This window comes from Gobio gobio, assembly GCF_949357685.1.
Source record: "Gobio gobio genome assembly, chromosome: 5".
In the NCBI taxonomy this organism is placed as follows: domain Eukaryota; kingdom Metazoa; phylum Chordata; class Actinopteri; order Cypriniformes; family Gobionidae; genus Gobio; species Gobio gobio.
The window spans coordinates 2,054,951-2,074,055 of NC_137101.1; the positions used below are offsets into that span (position 1 = coordinate 2,054,951).

At 35.8% G+C, this 19,105-nt stretch overlaps 1 protein-coding gene across 2 annotated transcripts; it reads left to right on the forward strand.

Annotated features, from left to right (window-relative positions):
- Positions 1–1,037: 1,037 nt before the first annotated feature.
- On the forward strand, positions 1,038–14,483 carry naga (N-acetylgalactosaminidase, alpha). Of its 2 annotated transcripts, none has more exons than XM_079817335.1 (9): positions 1,038–1,197; positions 1,952–2,108; positions 5,307–5,447; positions 7,013–7,224; positions 8,760–8,854; positions 11,435–11,596; positions 11,673–11,870; positions 13,622–13,762; positions 13,888–14,483. In XM_079817335.1, the coding sequence occupies exons 2-9, from the start codon at positions 1,954–1,956 to the stop codon at positions 14,098–14,100; spliced, it is 1,317 nt and encodes a 438-aa protein (XP_079673461.1). In that variant the 5' UTR covers positions 1,038–1,197; positions 1,952–1,953; the 3' UTR covers positions 14,101–14,483. The 2 variants fall into 2 exon arrangements, with proteins under 2 accessions (XP_079673461.1, XP_079673462.1); XM_079817336.1 differs by having other exon boundaries at positions 1,075–1,197; positions 5,279–5,447; positions 13,888–14,393.
- The last annotated feature ends 4,622 nt before the right edge of the window (positions 14,484–19,105 follow it).

Genomic DNA, 19,105 nt, shown 5'->3' on the forward strand with positions numbered 1-19,105 from the left:
GTGTATTTTCCATTCATTTCTCACATGGATTATTAAATAAAGAGTTATAAGCCAATCGGAGGAGAATCGCAACACTACACACTTTGATTAGAAGCAAAAAGGTTTCTGAAAATCAGACAAAAAGACTTAACGGCTTTAGTGAGGGAAAGAACTACAATCCCATTAAGCATTGCAAACAGCAATATTTGAATTAAAAATGGAGAAATATAAAACTACTCATTTAGCGTAGAGAGATCGACACAAGTCACAGTGCTTCGTGGGAGTGGGTGGAGCTATTTTGGCGTGTTGTTTTTTTTGACTCTCTGATTTGTGTAATTTTTCTGTACAGCATTATGGGTAATGTAGTTTTGAGGAATTCCACAATTAAACATGATTATTTTAAAAACATAAGCTGAACTAAAGCAGGCTGATGGCTTCAGTAGAAGCAAATAGCATTGATTAACAACCTCGTCGCTCACAGACCTTTAAAAAGAATTAACCATGGTTTTATTATAGTAAAAGTGTAGTAACCATGTTTTTGGCCAATTGATTACAATTTTATATACACAGTTTTACCACAAATACAATGGTTAAACTAGGGTTAGAGTAGCAAAGCCATGGTTAATTTGTGGTTACCAACTGTAGTATTTTGGTTTTATTTGTAGTATTCCCTTTTCGTAAGGGAGAAGTGCTAACGGTTTATAAGTTATCATTAAAAATATGAACAGAATTTGTACTTCCGGAACCGACTGTTGTGCTCTACTTGATGTTTCTGCAAGAAGGGAAGTTATTTTGATTCAAGACTACGAGGATATCAGATAAATCATTTAAAAATAGCCTAAATATTGCATTAATCAATACAAATATAAGCACTGTCCATTTTGATTTCATGGGGACTTTAATATTACTATATTACTTTAAGATTTAATAATATAATATTACAGGCTCTAATACTTTACCTGATTCTCCTTTTAAAATCCCAACAATTCTGCTTAAAAGTGAAATGTTTTGTATATATGCGGAACTTCCTCAAGTGTGCGGTCAGCTGATGCTGCGTCACATGACATGAGCGCGGTCACGTGACCGGCTGGATACACACACACACACACACACACACACACACAGGGAGAGAGAGCTGTTTCCAGCAGCAGAACCGGACCGATCCGCTCACAGACAGCACTGATATTTAACTCGGAGTGAGAGAAGATCGAAGATCCGGTGAGTGATGAAACCATAATCACTCACACACACGTCATTTCATTCAAGATTTCACTCTATTCATATTCATCTGATTAATGCAGCTCGATATAATGTCGATGCACGTGGAGATTTAAACCATTGTTCACTTATATAGGCTGTAATGTATGCAATGCATATAGAGATTCGTGTCGTGCATTCTAGCAGGAAGTGTGTCTAACAGGAAGTCAAAGTAAGACTCATTTACTGTGATGATGCGTTATTAAAAATTTGATTAATATCGATGTTTGTTCCAGTATGTGTGAGAAAGTGTGGAAGGTTTATTAAGGTTAGGGTTATTAAGGAAGTTTACTAATTACCTGTTTGTGTGTGTGTGTGTGTGTGTGTGTGTGTGTGTCACATGTGATCATGTGACACTGACAGGTGAGTTCAGGTGTTTCTCTCATGATGTTTACAACATTTAAACTCGTTGCAAAGCTTTATTAATGCAAAATATTAACACGTTTAATATTGTGTTGGTTTCTCAGCGTCTCTGTCAAACATTCAAATTGCATTTGTTTACAAAATTGCTACATTTGGACAAACGGAATCACATCACACCGTTTCTTATTTGACATTGATCTAAATATTGTCACTATTATCTTCTGTAAAGCGCTGTATTATTGACATAAAAAGACATTTTCACTTCCTGTTATCACAAGGAAGTCTCTAACAAGTTTATTAAGAATGTCCTGCCTTGAGAATAGCTGTTGATATTGTGGTGTGGATGATTCAGAGATGCAGCGGTCAGCACTGACTCTTGTTCTGGCGTTCTCCGCGGCCACCCTGGCTCTGGACAACGGTCTGATGAGGACCCCGCCGATGGGCTGGTTGGCGTGGGAACGGTTCCGCTGCGACATCGACTGTCAGAACGACCCGCAGAACTGCATCAGGTACAGCGGCACGGTCTTCACTCATATAGTCTCTTCATTTTTAGATTATAGTTTTTCAGAGGCTCCTTTTGTTAGATTTCTTATTATTATTATTATTCCGCCATTGTGGTCTATGGCAGCCCATAGAACCGCTTGCGGGAAAGTTGTGAAATTTGGTATGCTGATAGAGGACAGTACCAATAGAAACCACACCAAAATTGGAGTCTCTAACTCAATCCCTCTAGCGCCACCACCTGTCCAAAGTTTCACTCATATTTATGCTAATAACTTTTGAACCCTAGGTGCTAGAAACAAAGTTCCCTCCATTTTGAATTTTCCAAAAAACCTACTTTTGCGAACTCGTCCTAGACGGTTTGTCTGATTTGCACGAAAATTGAACCAGATCATCTTCAGACGGGGCCAACAAAAAGTGATTGAATTCAAGTTGATTCGTCAAATCGTTTTCGATTAACGCACAAACAAATTTTATGTAGCAGTTGCAAAAATACACGTAAGGCTATATCTCCGCAACGCTTTATCGTATTCAAACCAAACTTGGTACATGTCATCACAAGCATGACCTGAGGCTACATGCAGCGTTTCAGCGCAGCGCCACCTACTGGTCCGGAGATACGAAAAATGGCTATTTTTGCTTATAATTTCTGAACCGTTCCAAAAATCATAACTGATTACCATATCGGCCATTTTGGCTGTCAGCCATCTTGAATTATGTGCTAAAATGCTGTATTTTATGAACACCTGAACGGATTGTTATGAAACTCGGTATCCGCTTGTTAAGTCGTGACGTAAAGAACGCCGTTTCTGGGTCCAAGCCTCAACTCGTTCCACTTGAGAATGCCATCGACGGCCGTTTATGAGCGCTATTTATTCATATTAAACATCAAACATTTAAAAAAGTTAAACATTTTAAATACTTGCAGTCTACACAACAGTCTCTGTGCTTACAGCATCGCAGACATTAATATTTTAACGATTTATAAAAGATGATTCACTGTCTGGCCATCTGGAATTTTGGTATGGAGATAAAGGTTATGATTAAATAATTTTTTTTGTAGTATTACACCACATTGTGTGTGTATATTAACACCGATTGTTGTTTTTCTTGTGGTATGAGAGAGCGTTTGGACCCGGAAGCGCTGCTGTGTGACGTCAGACTTAACAACCGGATGGGTCATCAGAACAATGCCCTGAAAGAGCCTGAGAAGTTCTGAAACAGCGCCACCTAGTGGAGTTTTTTTAAATGCTTATAACTCTGGGTGTGATAGACTTATTTTCACGGGAGTAACTTTTTTTGTCTCCTGAATCCTTGCCGAGTCCAACGATACCAGACTTGCCAGGTTTCGGCGTATGGTTAATGCAGCGTTGTAATTTAGCGCTTATAAAACGTTAGCTGATATCATCGAAACCGCAAGTCTGATCAAGACGAAACCAGCGTCAGAAGTTCAGAAACATAGGTCGATAGCTTAACGCTAATGCCCAAATGTCAAAATATTGATAGTAAGGGGGAGTAAAATTCAATCAAATTCAGGTGGCAGTTATTTTTTACGTGTTTTTTCATATAAATGTCTATAACTCCAAAACGAAATGAGATATTTTCACTGAAATTGACACACACATGTATGGGCTCACTCTGAGGACACATAAAAACAATGGTGTGATTGTGCCTCTTAGTGGCGCTATAATAGAACAAAACGTGAAGTTCTATTATTTCTATTATTATCTAATATTTATATTTTATTTTATTTCAGCTTTTTAAATTAACACATATAGTTTAATTTATATACTATTATAGTTTTTATTAATATTAACATTTTAATTTTAGTTTATTTGTGAACTTTTTTGTCAGTTCTTTTACTCATTTAGGCTTAATTTATTTTTTACTTATTTCCAGTTAATAATTTTACTGCTTCAACTTTAATTTATTTCAGTTTATTCGACATTTCTAATTTTCATTTATTTCGTTTTTTTTTATCTAATATTTATATTTTATTTTATTTCAGCTTTTTTTAATTAACAAATATATTTATTTAAATATTATATTTATTTAATATTACTATAGTTATATAATTCTTTTTTAATACAGTATTATTTATATATTATTATAGTTTTTATTAATATTTATGTTATGTTAAAAAAATTATGCTTTTGTCAGTTTTTTAATGTTACTATTTAGGTTTAATTAATTTTAATTTAATTTTAGTTTTATTTGTTTTCAGTTAATATTTTTGCTGCTTCACCTTTAATTTATTTCAACTTGTTGCCAAAGCAGCATTTATCATGTTCATTTAGTTTACGTTTTTCTTAATCATATTTTTAATTTTAGCTTTATTTCATTTACCAAAAATATATTTTAGTGTTATTTATATACTACTATAATTTTTATTAATATTTATATGTTATGTTTTAATTTTAATTTTAGTTTATTTGTAATCATTTTTGTCAGTTCTTTTAGTAAATATTACTATTTAGGTTTTATTTATTTTAAATTAAGTTTAAGTTTTTATTTATTTCTAGTTAATAATTGTAACTTTAATTTATTTCAGTTTATTTTGCATCAAATTTTTTAGTTAATTTTTTATCTAATATTTATATTTTATTTCAGCTTTTTTAATTAACAAAATTATGTATTATTTAAATATTATATTTATTTAATATTACCATAGTATTATAATACATTTTTTAATACAGTATTATTTATATAATATTATTATTTAAATATTATTTTATTTATATACTTTTGTAGTTTTTATTATTTAATTTTTTTGCTTTATTTAATTTAACAAAAATATTTTTAGTGTTTTTTATATACTATTATAGTTTTATTAATATTTTAAATTAGATTCTATTTTTATATTTTCTGTTTTTATTTTAATTTAAGTGTTTTATAATCATTTTATTGTGTTCTTTTTTATCTTACTATTTAGGATTTCATCTAATATTTATATTTAATTTCAGCTTTTTTTAATTAACAAAATATTTTTGGTGTTATTTATTTACTATTATAGTTTTTATTAATATTTATACGTTTTATTTTAATTGCAGTTTTAGTTAGTTCAATAATTTTACTGCTTCAGCTTTGATTTATTTCAGTTTATTGCCACGGCAACATTTCCAACTTTCTTTTAGTTGAAGTTTTTCATCTAATATTTCTACTTTAATGTTGACTGAAGTAAATGAGTGAATCGTGACGTCCTGCAGCGAGACGCTGTTCTCAGACATGGCGGACAGACTGTCCGAGGACGGATGGAGAGAGCTGGGATACGTCTACATCAATATCGACGATTGCTGGTCCTCCATGGAGAGAGATGATCAGGGCCGACTCCAGGCCGACCCCAAAAGGTGCTGACCTCTGACCTCCTGATAACCAGAGGTGGACAGTAACTAAGCACATTTACTTGAGTACTGTCCTTAAGTACCCTTTTTGAGTATCTGTACTTTCCTTGAGTAATATTGTTTCTGGAAACTTATGACTTTTACTTCACTACATTTGAAAGACAAATATCGTACTTTTTACTCCACTACATTTCTATCAAGGCCCTCGAAGTCGAACGTCGTAGCCGCTTTGAAAGTCAGTGGGTGATTTGTTTTCTTCTTTAAAACATGATTTTTGTTTGTTTTTCAGACAGCCTATCAGTAATCACTCTTGTAGGATCACATGAAGGTCAATGATTTCCAAGTATTTTTTGAACACTAATCAATTGATGGCAAAATAGACGGCGGCAGTTCCCAGACACAGTGCGCGCAAGCACAGTCATACTTAAAAGTTACAATTCAGAAGAGCAGACGTGGATAAGTCTGAAAAAGTGCGCGACACGAAAGTGCACACAGAAAGCTGCCTCTCAGACGCCAGAGCACAAATACTGAAAGTCACATCTACTAAAATCTTATTATAGTCAATTAAAACTAAAAATGGCTTAAACCACCATGATGGAACAGCGTGCATTCATACAACAATGCAACGATAATAAAAGAATGCGTTTACTTTTACTTTTGATACTTAAGTACTTTTAAAAGCAAGTACTTCTGTACTTAAAGGGTTAGTTCACCCAAAAATGAAAATTCTGTCATTAATTCCTCTCCCTCATGTCGTTCGACACCTGTCAGACCTCCGTTCATCTTCAGACACAAATGAAGATATTTTAGTGTAAATCTGATGCTCTGAAAGGCCTCCATTGGCTCAATGCACGGTTCACTCTCAAGACCCTTAAAAGACACTAAAGACGTCGATACAAAGTCCATCTCACTACAGCGGCTCTACAATAACTTTATGAATCGGCGAGAATAGTTTTTGAGTCGATTCAGCGGTTAAGAGTGTTATGAATCACTGAGCCGAATGATGATTCGGATCGCGTGTCAAACCGCCAAACTGCTGAAATTTGGCGATTCAAACTGCTGAATCGACTCACTGATTCATAACGCTTCGAAGCTTCATGAGGCCGTGTTTTGAAATCGTCATCACTATATAAGTCGTTATTTAGGGTTTTTTTGCGCACAAAAACTATTCTCGTCACTTCATAAAGTTATTGTAGAGCCGCTGTAGTGAGATGGACTTTGTAACGCCGTCTTTAGTGTCTTTTAAGGGTCTTGAGAGTGTAAAGTGCATTGAGCCAATGGAGGCCTTTCAGAGCATCAGATTTACACTAAAATATCTTCATTTGTGTCTGAAGATGAACGGAGGTCTGACGGGTGTCGAACGACATGAGGGTGAGGAATTAATGACAGAATTTTCATTTTTGGGTGAACTAACCCTTTAAGTAAAAATCTATCTTTACAACTTTCACTTGTAATGGAGTAATATTTAACGAATAGTACTTTTACTCAAGTAATGGAGTTGTGTACTTTGTCCACCTCTGCTGAGAACACATGCATTACCCCATCATCTCATGTGACTGTGCAATCTGCAGGTTCCCACATGGCATCCCTCATTTGGCGCGTTACATCCATGACCGCGGGCTAAAGCTGGGCATCTACGGGGACATGGGCACACACACGTGCGGCGGATACCCGGGAACCACGCTGGATAAAGTCCAGACGGACGCCCAGACGTTTGCTGACTGGGGCATCGACATGCTCAAGCTGGACGGGTGTTACTCAAACTCCACCTACCAGGAACAAGGTACAACAACCAACACGTCACAATATTCCCCGTTTAAATAATTAATGCGCAGAATAAAGGGGCGGGGCCTGCTTGAGCTAGTTAGTGTGTTGAGACTGGCGGTTATGGTACAATCACAACACACTGCTCCAGCCGTTACATTAAAGGGTCAGTTCACCCAAAAATGAAAATTCTGTCATTAATTCCTCACCCTCATGTGGTTGGACACCCGTCAGACCTCCGTTCATCTTCAGACTCAAATGAAGATATTTTAGTGTAAAGCTGATGCTGAGAAAGGCTTCAGATAGGCCTCCATTGGCATTCAGTTCATTTACACTCACAAGACCCATAAAAGGCACTAAAAACGTCGTTACAAAGTCCATCTCACCACAGTGACTCTACAATATTTTTACGAAGCGACGACAATAGTTTTTGTGCGCAAAAAAAAATCAAAATAACACCTTTATCCAGCTTGTTCTTGTCTTCCGTGTGTGTCTCTACGACGCATGTGTGAGAATATGACGCAGATCCGGCGTTCGGGAATCCATGAAATACACACTTTAGCCCCATTTTGAGCACTACGGCGAGACCTAAAGCACGATCAGTGTAGAATCCAACAGCTTAGACACGCGCGTCTTCCTCTGCTCGTAAACAAATCTCTTCTGGGTCATGTGTCCGAACGCCGGATCTGCGTCATATTCTCACACATGCGTCGTGGAGACACACACGGAAGACAAGAACAAGCTGGATAAAGGTGTTATTTTGATTTTTTTTTTGTGCACAAAAACTATTGTCGTCGCATCGTAATATTATTGTAGAGTCACTGTGGTGAGATGGACTTTGTAACAACGTTTTTAGTGCCTTTTATGGGTCTTGTGAGTGTAAATGTACTGAATGCCAATGGAGGCCTATCTGAAGCCTTTCTCAGCATCAGATTTACACTAAAATATCTTCATTTGTGTCTGAAGATGAACGGAGGTCTGACGGGTGTCCAACCACATGAGGGTGAGGAATTAATGACAGAATTTTCATTTTTGGGTGAACTAACCCTTTAACTGTGTAACATGCGTTAATTTTCTTGATTAAAGGTGCAGTGTGTAATATTTATGAGGATCTATTGACAGAAATGCAATATAATATGCATAACTGGTGTATAAAGACCGTTATGTGTTTATTACCTTAGAATAAGCCGTTTCTATCTACATATCCCTTACAGGGAAGCCGCCATTTTGCGCCGCCATGTTTCTACGGTGGCCCTAAACGGACAAACTTCTCTACAGAGCGCTAGTTACTCTCTGCTGTCTCAGACGACGACATGTTTGTCCTGTGTCGGCCACCGTAGCTTCTCTTCGAAAGGGAGGGGTGAGCGGTTGTACCACTAGATACCGCTAAAACTTACACACTGCACCTTTAAAATACAGACGTTTATTAATAGGAATGTGTCATTAAATGTCTACAAACTTATAAAAATGATAAAAGGTCCTTTTTAAGATTTAAGACTGCTATGGGCTGTGCTCCTGTTCTCATCATCTCATCTTGTGGTTATTTAAATACAGGCTACCCAATGATGTCACAGGCCCTCAATGCTACAGGCCGTCCCATTGGCTACTCCTGCAGTTGGCCCGCCTACCAGGGCGGTCTCCCTCCTAAAGTGAGTTGCACTGCTCGCGATTAATTTCGCAAACTAAGTTTTGTTAGAGGTCGATACCAGTTTGGCCAACCGGTAAGCGCTGCCATTTCTGTTATTACCATGGATTTACTATAGTAACGCCAACTAGTATGGAGGACGAAATCAAAAACAATAAATAAATATGCAAATAAATAAATTAATACACAAAATTCTACATAAATAAATTAGGGCTGTCAAAAGATTAATCGCGATTAATCGCATCCAAAATAAAAGTTTGTGTTTACATAATATATGTGTGTGTGTGTACTCTGTTAATTATTATTTATATATCAATACACACACATTCATGTATATATTTAAGAAATATTTGCATGTTTATACTGTATATACATTTATATAATCTATAATATATATAAATATAAATGTTTTATATATAAAAATAATATTTTTTTCTTAAATATATACATGAATGTGTGTGTATTTATATATAAATAATAATTAACAGAGTACACACACATATATTATGTAAACACAAACTTTTATTTTGGATGTGATTAATCGCGATTAATCTTTTGACAGCCCTAAAATAAATATATAAATAAATGTGCAAATAAATACATAAATCTACATATTCCTGCATTAATAAATATATAAATAAATGTGCAAATAAATACATAAATCCACATATTCTTTCATTAATAAATATATAAATAAATTTTCAAATAAATACATAAATCCACATATTCCTGCATAAATAAATATATAAATAATTAAATGTGCGCAGAGATAAATAATTAAATAAATAAAACAAATGTTGGGGGAAATAAAAAGTTAAAAGTTGTATTATTTCCCCCAACATTAATTTTATTTATTTAATTATTTATCTCTGCGCACATTTAATTATTTATATATTTATTTATGCAGGAATATGTGGGTTTATGTATTTATTTGTACGTTTATTTATATATTTGGGCAGAAATATGTGGATTTATGTATTTGCACATTTTTATATATATATATATATATATATATATATATATATATATATATATATATATATATATATATATATATATATATATATATATATATTATAAATGTGTATGTATGTAGAATATTTATTTGTGTATTTATTTATGGTTTTTGCAGGTTTCGTCCTCTATACAACAGAAGCATGGTATTGTGGGATATACAGTCAAACCACAATTTATTCATATACCTTCAACATTTCTCACATGATCACAGTTTATTCGCTATAGTTTAGAAAATGGTAATAATAAAATATGACAATAACTCAGAGTTAAACTGTCAGAGCAAACTCATCTTGATAATGTCAGATAACTTTGATAGAAAGGTTTTACAATCAGCTGTTAAATTTAACGACACAATTAGATAATACCAATTCAGCTCAACCAATGACCAAGCAATGCTTCATTTACTTCAGTCTGTGGTGTCAAAGGTCACATTAGCAAATATATCTGCAAGCAGCATTACCGGGGCCAAGCGCAAAGAAGACAAGACATGCCAAAATGTCTGTGAGTGTCAGATCAACTGCAGCAATGAGCAATTAAACACATTTTAAGATGATTTTAGGCAAAAAGGCTGAAAAATGCATTGTAGTCAATGGGAATTTCATGTTTTGTTCTATTATAGCGCCACTAAGAGGCACAATCACACCATTGTTTATGTGTCCTCGCAGTAAGCCCATACATGTGTGTAATTTTAGGCATGATCTTTTATTATTTTTGAACAAACGGTTCAGAAGTTATAAGCAAAATAGCCATTTTTCGTATTCAGGTCATGCTTGTGATGACATGTACCAAGTTTGGTTTGAATACGATAAAGCGTTGCGGAGATACAACCTTATGTGTATTTTCGCAACCGCTACATACAATTTGTTTGCAAGTTTATCGACAACGATTTGACAAATCAACTTGAATTCCATCACTTTTTGTTGGCACCGCCTGAAGATGATCTGGTTAAATTTTCCAGCAAATCGGAGAACCCGTCTAGGACGAGTTCGCAAAAGTAGTTTCTTGGGAAAATTCAAAATGGCGGGATTTTTTTTAATGACGGAAAATGGCTTCATAGGGTGTGATCGAATCGTCATGAGCTTTGTTTCTAGCACTTAGGGTTCAAAAGTTATTAGCAAATATGAGTGAAACTTTGGACAGGTGGTGGTGCTAGAGGGAATGAGTTAGAGACTCCAAATTTGGTGTGGTTACTATTGGTACTGTCCTCTATCAGTGTACCAAATTTCATGGGCTGCCATAGACTCCAATGGCGGAATAATATAATAAGAAATCTAACGATTTCAATAGCAGCCTCCGCTCATTCGGTGCCTGCCACTATTAAAAAAGAAAACACACTCAGGTCAAAGTGTCTGAATCATTTTGCTCCCAGTTTCACTGGTAGTCACTGTATGAAGAATTCTTGGGTGTGATATCTCACGGTTTACTTTATTTTGCTCTCCTAACTTGTATAAATGAACTGTAGTGTCCTGCACACACACTAGTCAAACATTATATCTGCCGTCTGGATCATGTTTGGTTTGACTGTACATATGGAATGTCTTATACTGTTAATGTGTTTGTTTCTCAGGTGGACTACACTCAGCTGGGTCAGATCTGTAACCTGTGGCGTAACTATGCTGACATCCAGGACTCATGGGACAGCGTGCTGGGCATCGTGGACTGGTTCTTCAAAAATCAGGACGTCCTGCAGCCTGCGGCCGGACCGGGCCGGTGGAACGACCCCGACATGGTGAGGACGTCATCACCACTGAAAACCTCAGGAGTGTTTGCTCGTGATTTATACTCATTTGTATCCTCATCCTCAGTTGCTCATTGGAGACTTCGGCCTCAGCATGGACCAATCGCGCGCTCAGATGGCGCTGTGGGCGATCATGGCCGCGCCTCTCTTCATGTCCAACGATCTGCGTACGATCAGCAGCGAGGCTCGCACCATCCTGCAGAATAAAGTCGTGATCGGCATCAATCAGGACCCCTTGGGCATCCAGGGCAGACGCCTGCTCAAGGTGAATAACACACAACATATAATATCATTTATTATAATTAATAATCAAATACAAATTAACAAATGGATGTCAAGTGATTACAATTTATCTAATTATTATCCTTTATGAATGGTAAATTGAATCGTTGGTTTGTTCAAAACACTGATTCATTCAGGAATGAAGTAAAGGACTCTTTTTATGAATGGGATATTGAATCATTGGTTCACCCGATTGATTTGCTCAAAACACTGATTCATTCAGGAATTAACTAAATTACTCTTTTTATGAATAGGCCATTGAATCATTGGTTCACCCGACTGATTCGCTCAAAACACTGATTCATTCAGGAATGAAGTAAATGACTCTCTTTATGAATGGGATATTGAATCATTGGTTCACCCGATTGATTTGCTCAAAACACTGATTCATGCAGGAATTAAGTTAATGACTCTCTTAATGAATGGGCCATTGAATTGTTGTTTCACCTGATTGATAAAACACTGATTCATTCAGGAATTAACTAAATGACTCTCTTTATGAATGGGACATTGAATCATTGGTTCACCTGATTGATTCACTCAACAGTGATTCATTCAGGAATTAACTAGATGACTCTCTTTATGAATGGGACATTGAATTGTTGGTTCGTTCAAAACACTGATTCATTCAGGAATGAAGTAAATGGCTCTCTTTATGAATGGGTCATTGAATCATTGGTTCACCCGATTGATTCGCTCAAAACACTGATTCATTCAGGAATGAAGTAAATTACTCTCTTTATGAATGGGCCATTGAATCCTTGGTTCACCCGACTGATTCGCTCAAAACATTGATTAATTCAGGAATGAGCTAAATGACTCTCTTTATGAATGGGACATTGAGTTGTTGGTTCGTTCAAAACACTGATTCATTCAGGAATGAAGTAAATTACTCTCTTTATGAATGGGCCATTGAATCATTGGTTCACCCGACTGATTCGCTCAAAACATTGATTAATTCAGGAATGAGCTAAATGACTCTCTTTATGAATGGGACATTGAGTTGTTGGTTCGTTCAAAACACTGATTCATTCAGGAATTAAGTAAATGGCTCTCTTTATGAATGGGACATTGAATCATTGGTTCACCCGACTGATTCGCTCAAAACATTGATTCATTCAGGAGTGAGGTAAATTACTCTTTATGAATGGGATATTGAATCATTGGTTCGTCCGATTTTTTTTTTCTCTCTCAAAACACTGATTCATTCAGGAATTAAGTTAATGACTCTCTTAATGAATGGGCCATTGAATCATTGGTTCTCCCGATTGATTCGCTCAAAACATTGATTCATTCAGGAGTGAAGTAAATGACTCTTTATGAATGGGCCATTGAATCATTGGTTCTCCCAACCAATTCGCTCAAAACATTGATTCATTCAGGAGTGAAGTAAATGACTCTCTTTATGAATGGGACATTGAATCATTGGTTCACCCGATTGATTCGCTCAAAATACTGATTCATTCAGGAGTGAAGTAAATGACTCCCTTTATGAATGGGACATTGAATCATTGGTTCACCCAACTGATTCACTCAAAACATTGATTCATTCAGGAATGAAGTAAATGACTCTTACTCTCTTGACACTTCAATGTGTTTTCTTTTCACTAGTCTGAAGTTATAGAAGCAAAATACAGCTCCAAACTGAGCAGTGCATGAAAATCCGGCTATTTTTTTCCTGTAGTGTCTTATTTTGAACACGTTTTGAACGCGATGCTTGTGTGTTTCTCTCAGGAGAAGAGTGGGATTGAGGTGTACTGGCGGCCTCTTTCTAAAGGAGCCAGCGCTCTGGTGTTCTTCAGCAGGAGGTCCGATATGCCCTTTCGCTACATGACGTCTCTGAAGGCGCTGAGCTACACACCTGGAGTCTATGAGGTGAGCGTTCACAAACATACATCCGGCTCTGATTGAGCTCAGACACATGATCATCTCTCTCTCTCTCTCTCTCTCTCTCTCTCTCTCTCTCTCTCTCTCTCTCTCTCTCTCTCTCTCTCTCTCAGGTGTTCGATGTGTTTTCGGCGAAACCCTTACCTGAGCTGAAGGACAGCACAGATTTCGTTGTGTCCATCAACCCATCTGGTGTGGTCATGTGGTACATCTATCCAGCGTCTGAGTGGCGGAAAGAGGCGGGGCCTAGTCGTTTCAGTGAGAAGCTGAAAGGACCGAAGTTCCATCGATATGCTAATGAGGCCGACGCCCCTCTGGTGTTTTGACTCTGATTGGAAATGAATTACACACTCAGGGACTTTTAGCCAATCAAATGTGCCTTGCTCGGTTTCTTTTTAAAAATTTAATTTTTTTTCTAGGACTGTTTTCTACTGAATGAGTTTCCATTGGATATATTTTGCAATGACTTTAATAAGAAGCCTGTTTACAAACTTAACAATAACATCTGATTTGTGCAAATTTCAAGTCACTTTAGCATGTAAATCAAGTTCAAATCATGATGCATTCAGTGATGTACTACTGTTTTTAGACTCAAATAAACACATGATGGTCAAACTCACGGGCGTTACAGTATGAATTTGTACATTAGTCCACTGATTCGTGAATCGTTTGAAATGATTCTTTAATAAAGACTCACAAATTGGACATCAGTTTCTTGTGAGAGATGCAAGATATTTTACCTGATGATATATAATATACAGTGCTCAGTCAATTGTCAGATGTTTAGCTAGTACTTCACTTATACTCAATGACATTTGCTTTAACTTTCGGTTATTATTTGATACTATGACATTCAGAACACTTAAAGATGCAGTGTGTAGTGTTTTATGAGGATCTATTGACAGAAGTGCAATATAATATACATCACTTTTCAGTGGTGTATAAAGACCTTACATAATGAACCGTTATGTTTTTATTAGCTTAGAATGAGCCGTTTTCTATCTACACACACCGCAGGGTCCTCTTACAGTGAAGCCGCCATTTTGTGCGCCATGTTTCTACAGTAGCCATAAACGGAAAAACTTCGGTACAGAGCGCTAGCTACTCTCTGCTGTCTCAGACGACGACATAATAAACGCACAAATAAACACAGTGTTTCTGAACTCTTTTAAGTTCATTAGACTCGATTTGTAATTCACTCAAATCACCACAGGAGGCGAAACTCTGTTAAGTTCATTAGACTTGATTTGTAATTCACTCAAATCACCACAGGAGGCGAAACTCTGTTAAGTTCATTAGACTAGATTTGTAATTCACTCAAATCACCACAGGAGGCGAAACTCTGTTAAGTTCATTAGACTTGATTTGTAATTCACTCAAATCACCACAGGAGGCGAAACTCTGTTAAGTTCATTAGACTTGATTTGTAATTCACTCAAATCACCACAGGAGGGAGAAACTCTTTTAAGTTCATTAGACTTGATTTGTAATTCACTCAAATCACCACAGGAGGCGAAACTCTGTTAAGTTCATTAGACTTGATTTGTAATTCACTCAAATCACCACAGGAGGGAGAAACTCTTTTAAGTTCATTAGACTAGATTTGTAATTCACTCAAATCACCACAGGAGGCGAAACTCTGTTAAGTTCATTAGACTTGATTTGTAATTCACTCAAATCACCACAGGAGGGAGAAACTCTTTTAAGTTCATTAGACTAGATTTGTAATTCACCACAGGAGGAGAAACTCTTTTAAGTTCATTAGACTTGATTTGTAATTCACTCAAATCACCACAGGAAGTGAAACTCTTTTAAGATCTCTTTTAAAAATTGGCAAAAATCATTAGTTTCATTGTTATTATTCATGTGTTTTTGTGCTCTCACCCTCTTAGAGAAGAGTAGCGCATTTCAGCTCATCAGACTCGTGTCATTCACAAAATCTCCACAGGAGGCAAAACTCTTTTAAGTTCATTAGACTAGATTTGTAATTCACTCAAATCACCACAGGAGGGAGAAACTCTTTTAAGTTCATTAGACTCTATTTGTAATTCACTCAAATCACCACAGGAGGGAGAAACTCTTTTAAGCTCATTAGACTAGATTTGTAATTCATTCAAATCACCACAGGGGGGAGAAACTCTTTTAAGTTCATTAGACTCGATTTGTAATTCACTCAAATCACCACAGGAGGGAGAAACTCTTTTAAGTTCATTAGACTAGATTTGTAATTCACCACAGGAGGAGAAACTCTTTTAAGTTCATTAGACTTGAGTTGTAATTCACTCAAATCACCACAGGAAGTGAAACTCTTTTAAGATCTCTTTTAAAAATTGGCAAAAATCATTCGTTTCATTGTTATTATTCATGTGTTTTTGTGCTCTCACCCTCTTAGAGAAGAGTAGCGCATTTCAGCTCATCAGACTCGTGTCATTCACAAAATCTCCACAGGAGGCGAAACTCTTTTAAGTTTATTAGACTTGATTTGTAATTCACTCAATCACCACAGGAGGGAGAAACTCTTTTAAGTTTATTAGACTTGATTTGTAATTCACTCAAATCACCACAGGAGGGAAAAACTCTTTTAAGTTAATTAGACTAGATTTGTAATTCACTCAAATCACCACAGGAGGGTGAAAATCTTTTAAGTTCATTAGACTAGATTTGTAATTCACTCAAATCACCACAGGAGGAACAAACTCTTTTAAGTTCATTGGACTTGATTTGTAATTCACTCAAATCACCACAGGAGGGAGAAACTCTTTTAAGTTCATTAGACTTGATTTGTAATTCACTCAAATCACTACAGGAGGGTGAAACTTTTAAGTTCATTAGACTAGATTTGTAATTCACTCAAATCACCACAGGAGGGAGAAACTCTTTTAAGTTCATTAGACTTGATTTGTAATTCACTCAAATCACCACAGGAGGCGAAACTCTGTTAAGTTCATTAGACTTGATTTGTAATTCACTCAAATCACCACAGGAGGGAGAAACTCTTTTAAGTTCATTAGACTAGATTTGTAATTCACCACAGGAGGAGAAACTCTTTTAAGTTCATTAGACTTGATTTGTAATTCACTCAAATCACCACAGGAAGTGAAACTCTTTTAAGATCTCTTTTAAAAATTGGCAAAAATCATTAGTTTCATTGTTATTATTCATGTGTTTTTGTGCTCTCACCCTCTTAGAGAAGAGTAGCGCATTTCAGCTCATCAGACTCGTGTCATTCACAAAATCTCCACAGGAGGCAAAACTCTTTTAAGTTCATTAGACTAGATTTGTAATTCACTCAAATCACCACAGGAGGGAGAAACTCTTTTAAGTTCATTAGACTCTATTTGTAATTCACTCAAATCACCACAGGAGGGAGAAACTCTTTTAAGCTCATTAGACTAGATTTGTAATTCATTCAAATCACCACAGGGGGGAGAAACTCTTTTAAGTTCATTAGACTCGATTTGTAATTCACTCAAATCACCACAGGAGGGAGAAACTCTTTTAAGTTCATTAGACTAGATTTGTAATTCACCACAGGAGGAGAAACTCTTTTAAGTTCATTAGACTTGATTTGTAATTCACTCAAATCACCACAGGAAGTGAAACTCTTTTAAGATCTCTTTTAAAAATTGGCAAAAATCATTCGTTTCATTGTTATTATTCATGTGTTTTTGTGCTCTCACCCTCTTAGAGAAGAGTAGCGCATTTCAGCTCATCAGACTCGTGTCATTCACAAAATCTCCACAGGAGGCGAAACTCTTTTAAGTTTATTAGACTTGATTTGTAATTCACTCAATCACCACAGGAGGGAGAAACTCTTTTAAGTTTATTAGACTTGATTTGTAATTCACTCAAATCCCCACAGGAGGGAAAAACTCTTTTAAGTTAATTAGACTAGATTTGTAATTCACTCAAATCACCACAGGAGGGTGAAAATCTTTTAAGTTCATTAGACTAGATTTGTAATTCACTCAAATCACCACAGGAGGAACAAACTCTTTTAAGTTCATTGGACTTGATTTGTAATTCACTCAAATCACCACAGGAGGGAGAAACTCTTTTAAGTTCATTAGACTTGATTTGTAATTCACTCAAATCACTACAGGAGGGTGAAACTTTTAAGTTCATTAGACTAGATTTGTAATTCACTCAAATCACCACAGGAGGAACAAACTCTTTTAAGTTCATTAGACTTGATTTGTAATTCACTCAAATCACCACAGGAGGGAGAAACTCTTTTAAGTTCATTATACTTGATTTGTAATTCACTCAAATCACCACAGGAGGAACAAACTCTTTTAAGTTCATTAGACTTGATTTGTAATTCACTCAAATCACCACAGGAGGGAGAAACTCTTTTAAGTTTATTAGACTTGATTTGTAATTCACTCAAATCACCACAGGAGGGAGAAACTCTTTTAAGTTAATTAGACTTGATTTGTAATTCACTCATATCACTACAGGAGGGTGAAACTCTTTTAAGTTCATTAGACTAGATTTGTAATTCACTCAAATCACCACAGGAGGGAGAAACTCTTTTAAGTTCATTAGACTTGATTTGTAATTCACTCAAATCACCACAGGAGGGAGAAACTCTTTTAAGTTCATTAGACTTGATTTGTAATTCACTCAAATCACCACAGGAGGGTGAAACTCTTTTAAGTTCATTAGACTAGATTTGTAATTCACTCAAATCACCACAGGAGGGAGAAACTCTTTTAAGTTCATTAGACTTGATTTGTAATTCACTCAAATCACCACAGGAGGGAGAAACTCTTTTAAGTTAATTAGACTAGATTTGTAATTCACTCAAATCACCACAGGAGGAACAAACTCTTTTAAGTTCATTAGACTTGATTTGTAATTCACTCAAATCACCACAGGAGGGTGAAACTCTTTTAAGTTCATTAGACTAGATTTGTAATTCACTCAAATCACCACAGGAGGGAGAAACTCTTTTAAGTTTATTAGACTTGATTTGTAATTCACTCAAATCACCACAGGAGGTGAAACTCTTTTAAGATCTCTTTTAAAAATTCGCAAAAATCATTAGTTTCATTGTTATTATTCATGTGTTTTTGTGCTCTCACCCTCTTAGAGAAGAGTAGCGCATTTCAGCTGATCAGACTCGTGTCATTCACAAAATCTCCACCGGAGGTGAAACTCTTTTAAGGTCATTAGACTCGATGTGTAATTCACTCAAATCACCACAGGAGGGAGAAACTTTTTTAAGTTATTTAGACTAGATTTGTAATTCACTCAAATCATCACAGGAGGCAAAACTCTTTTAAGTTCATTAGACTTGATTTGTAATTCACTCAAATCACCACAGGA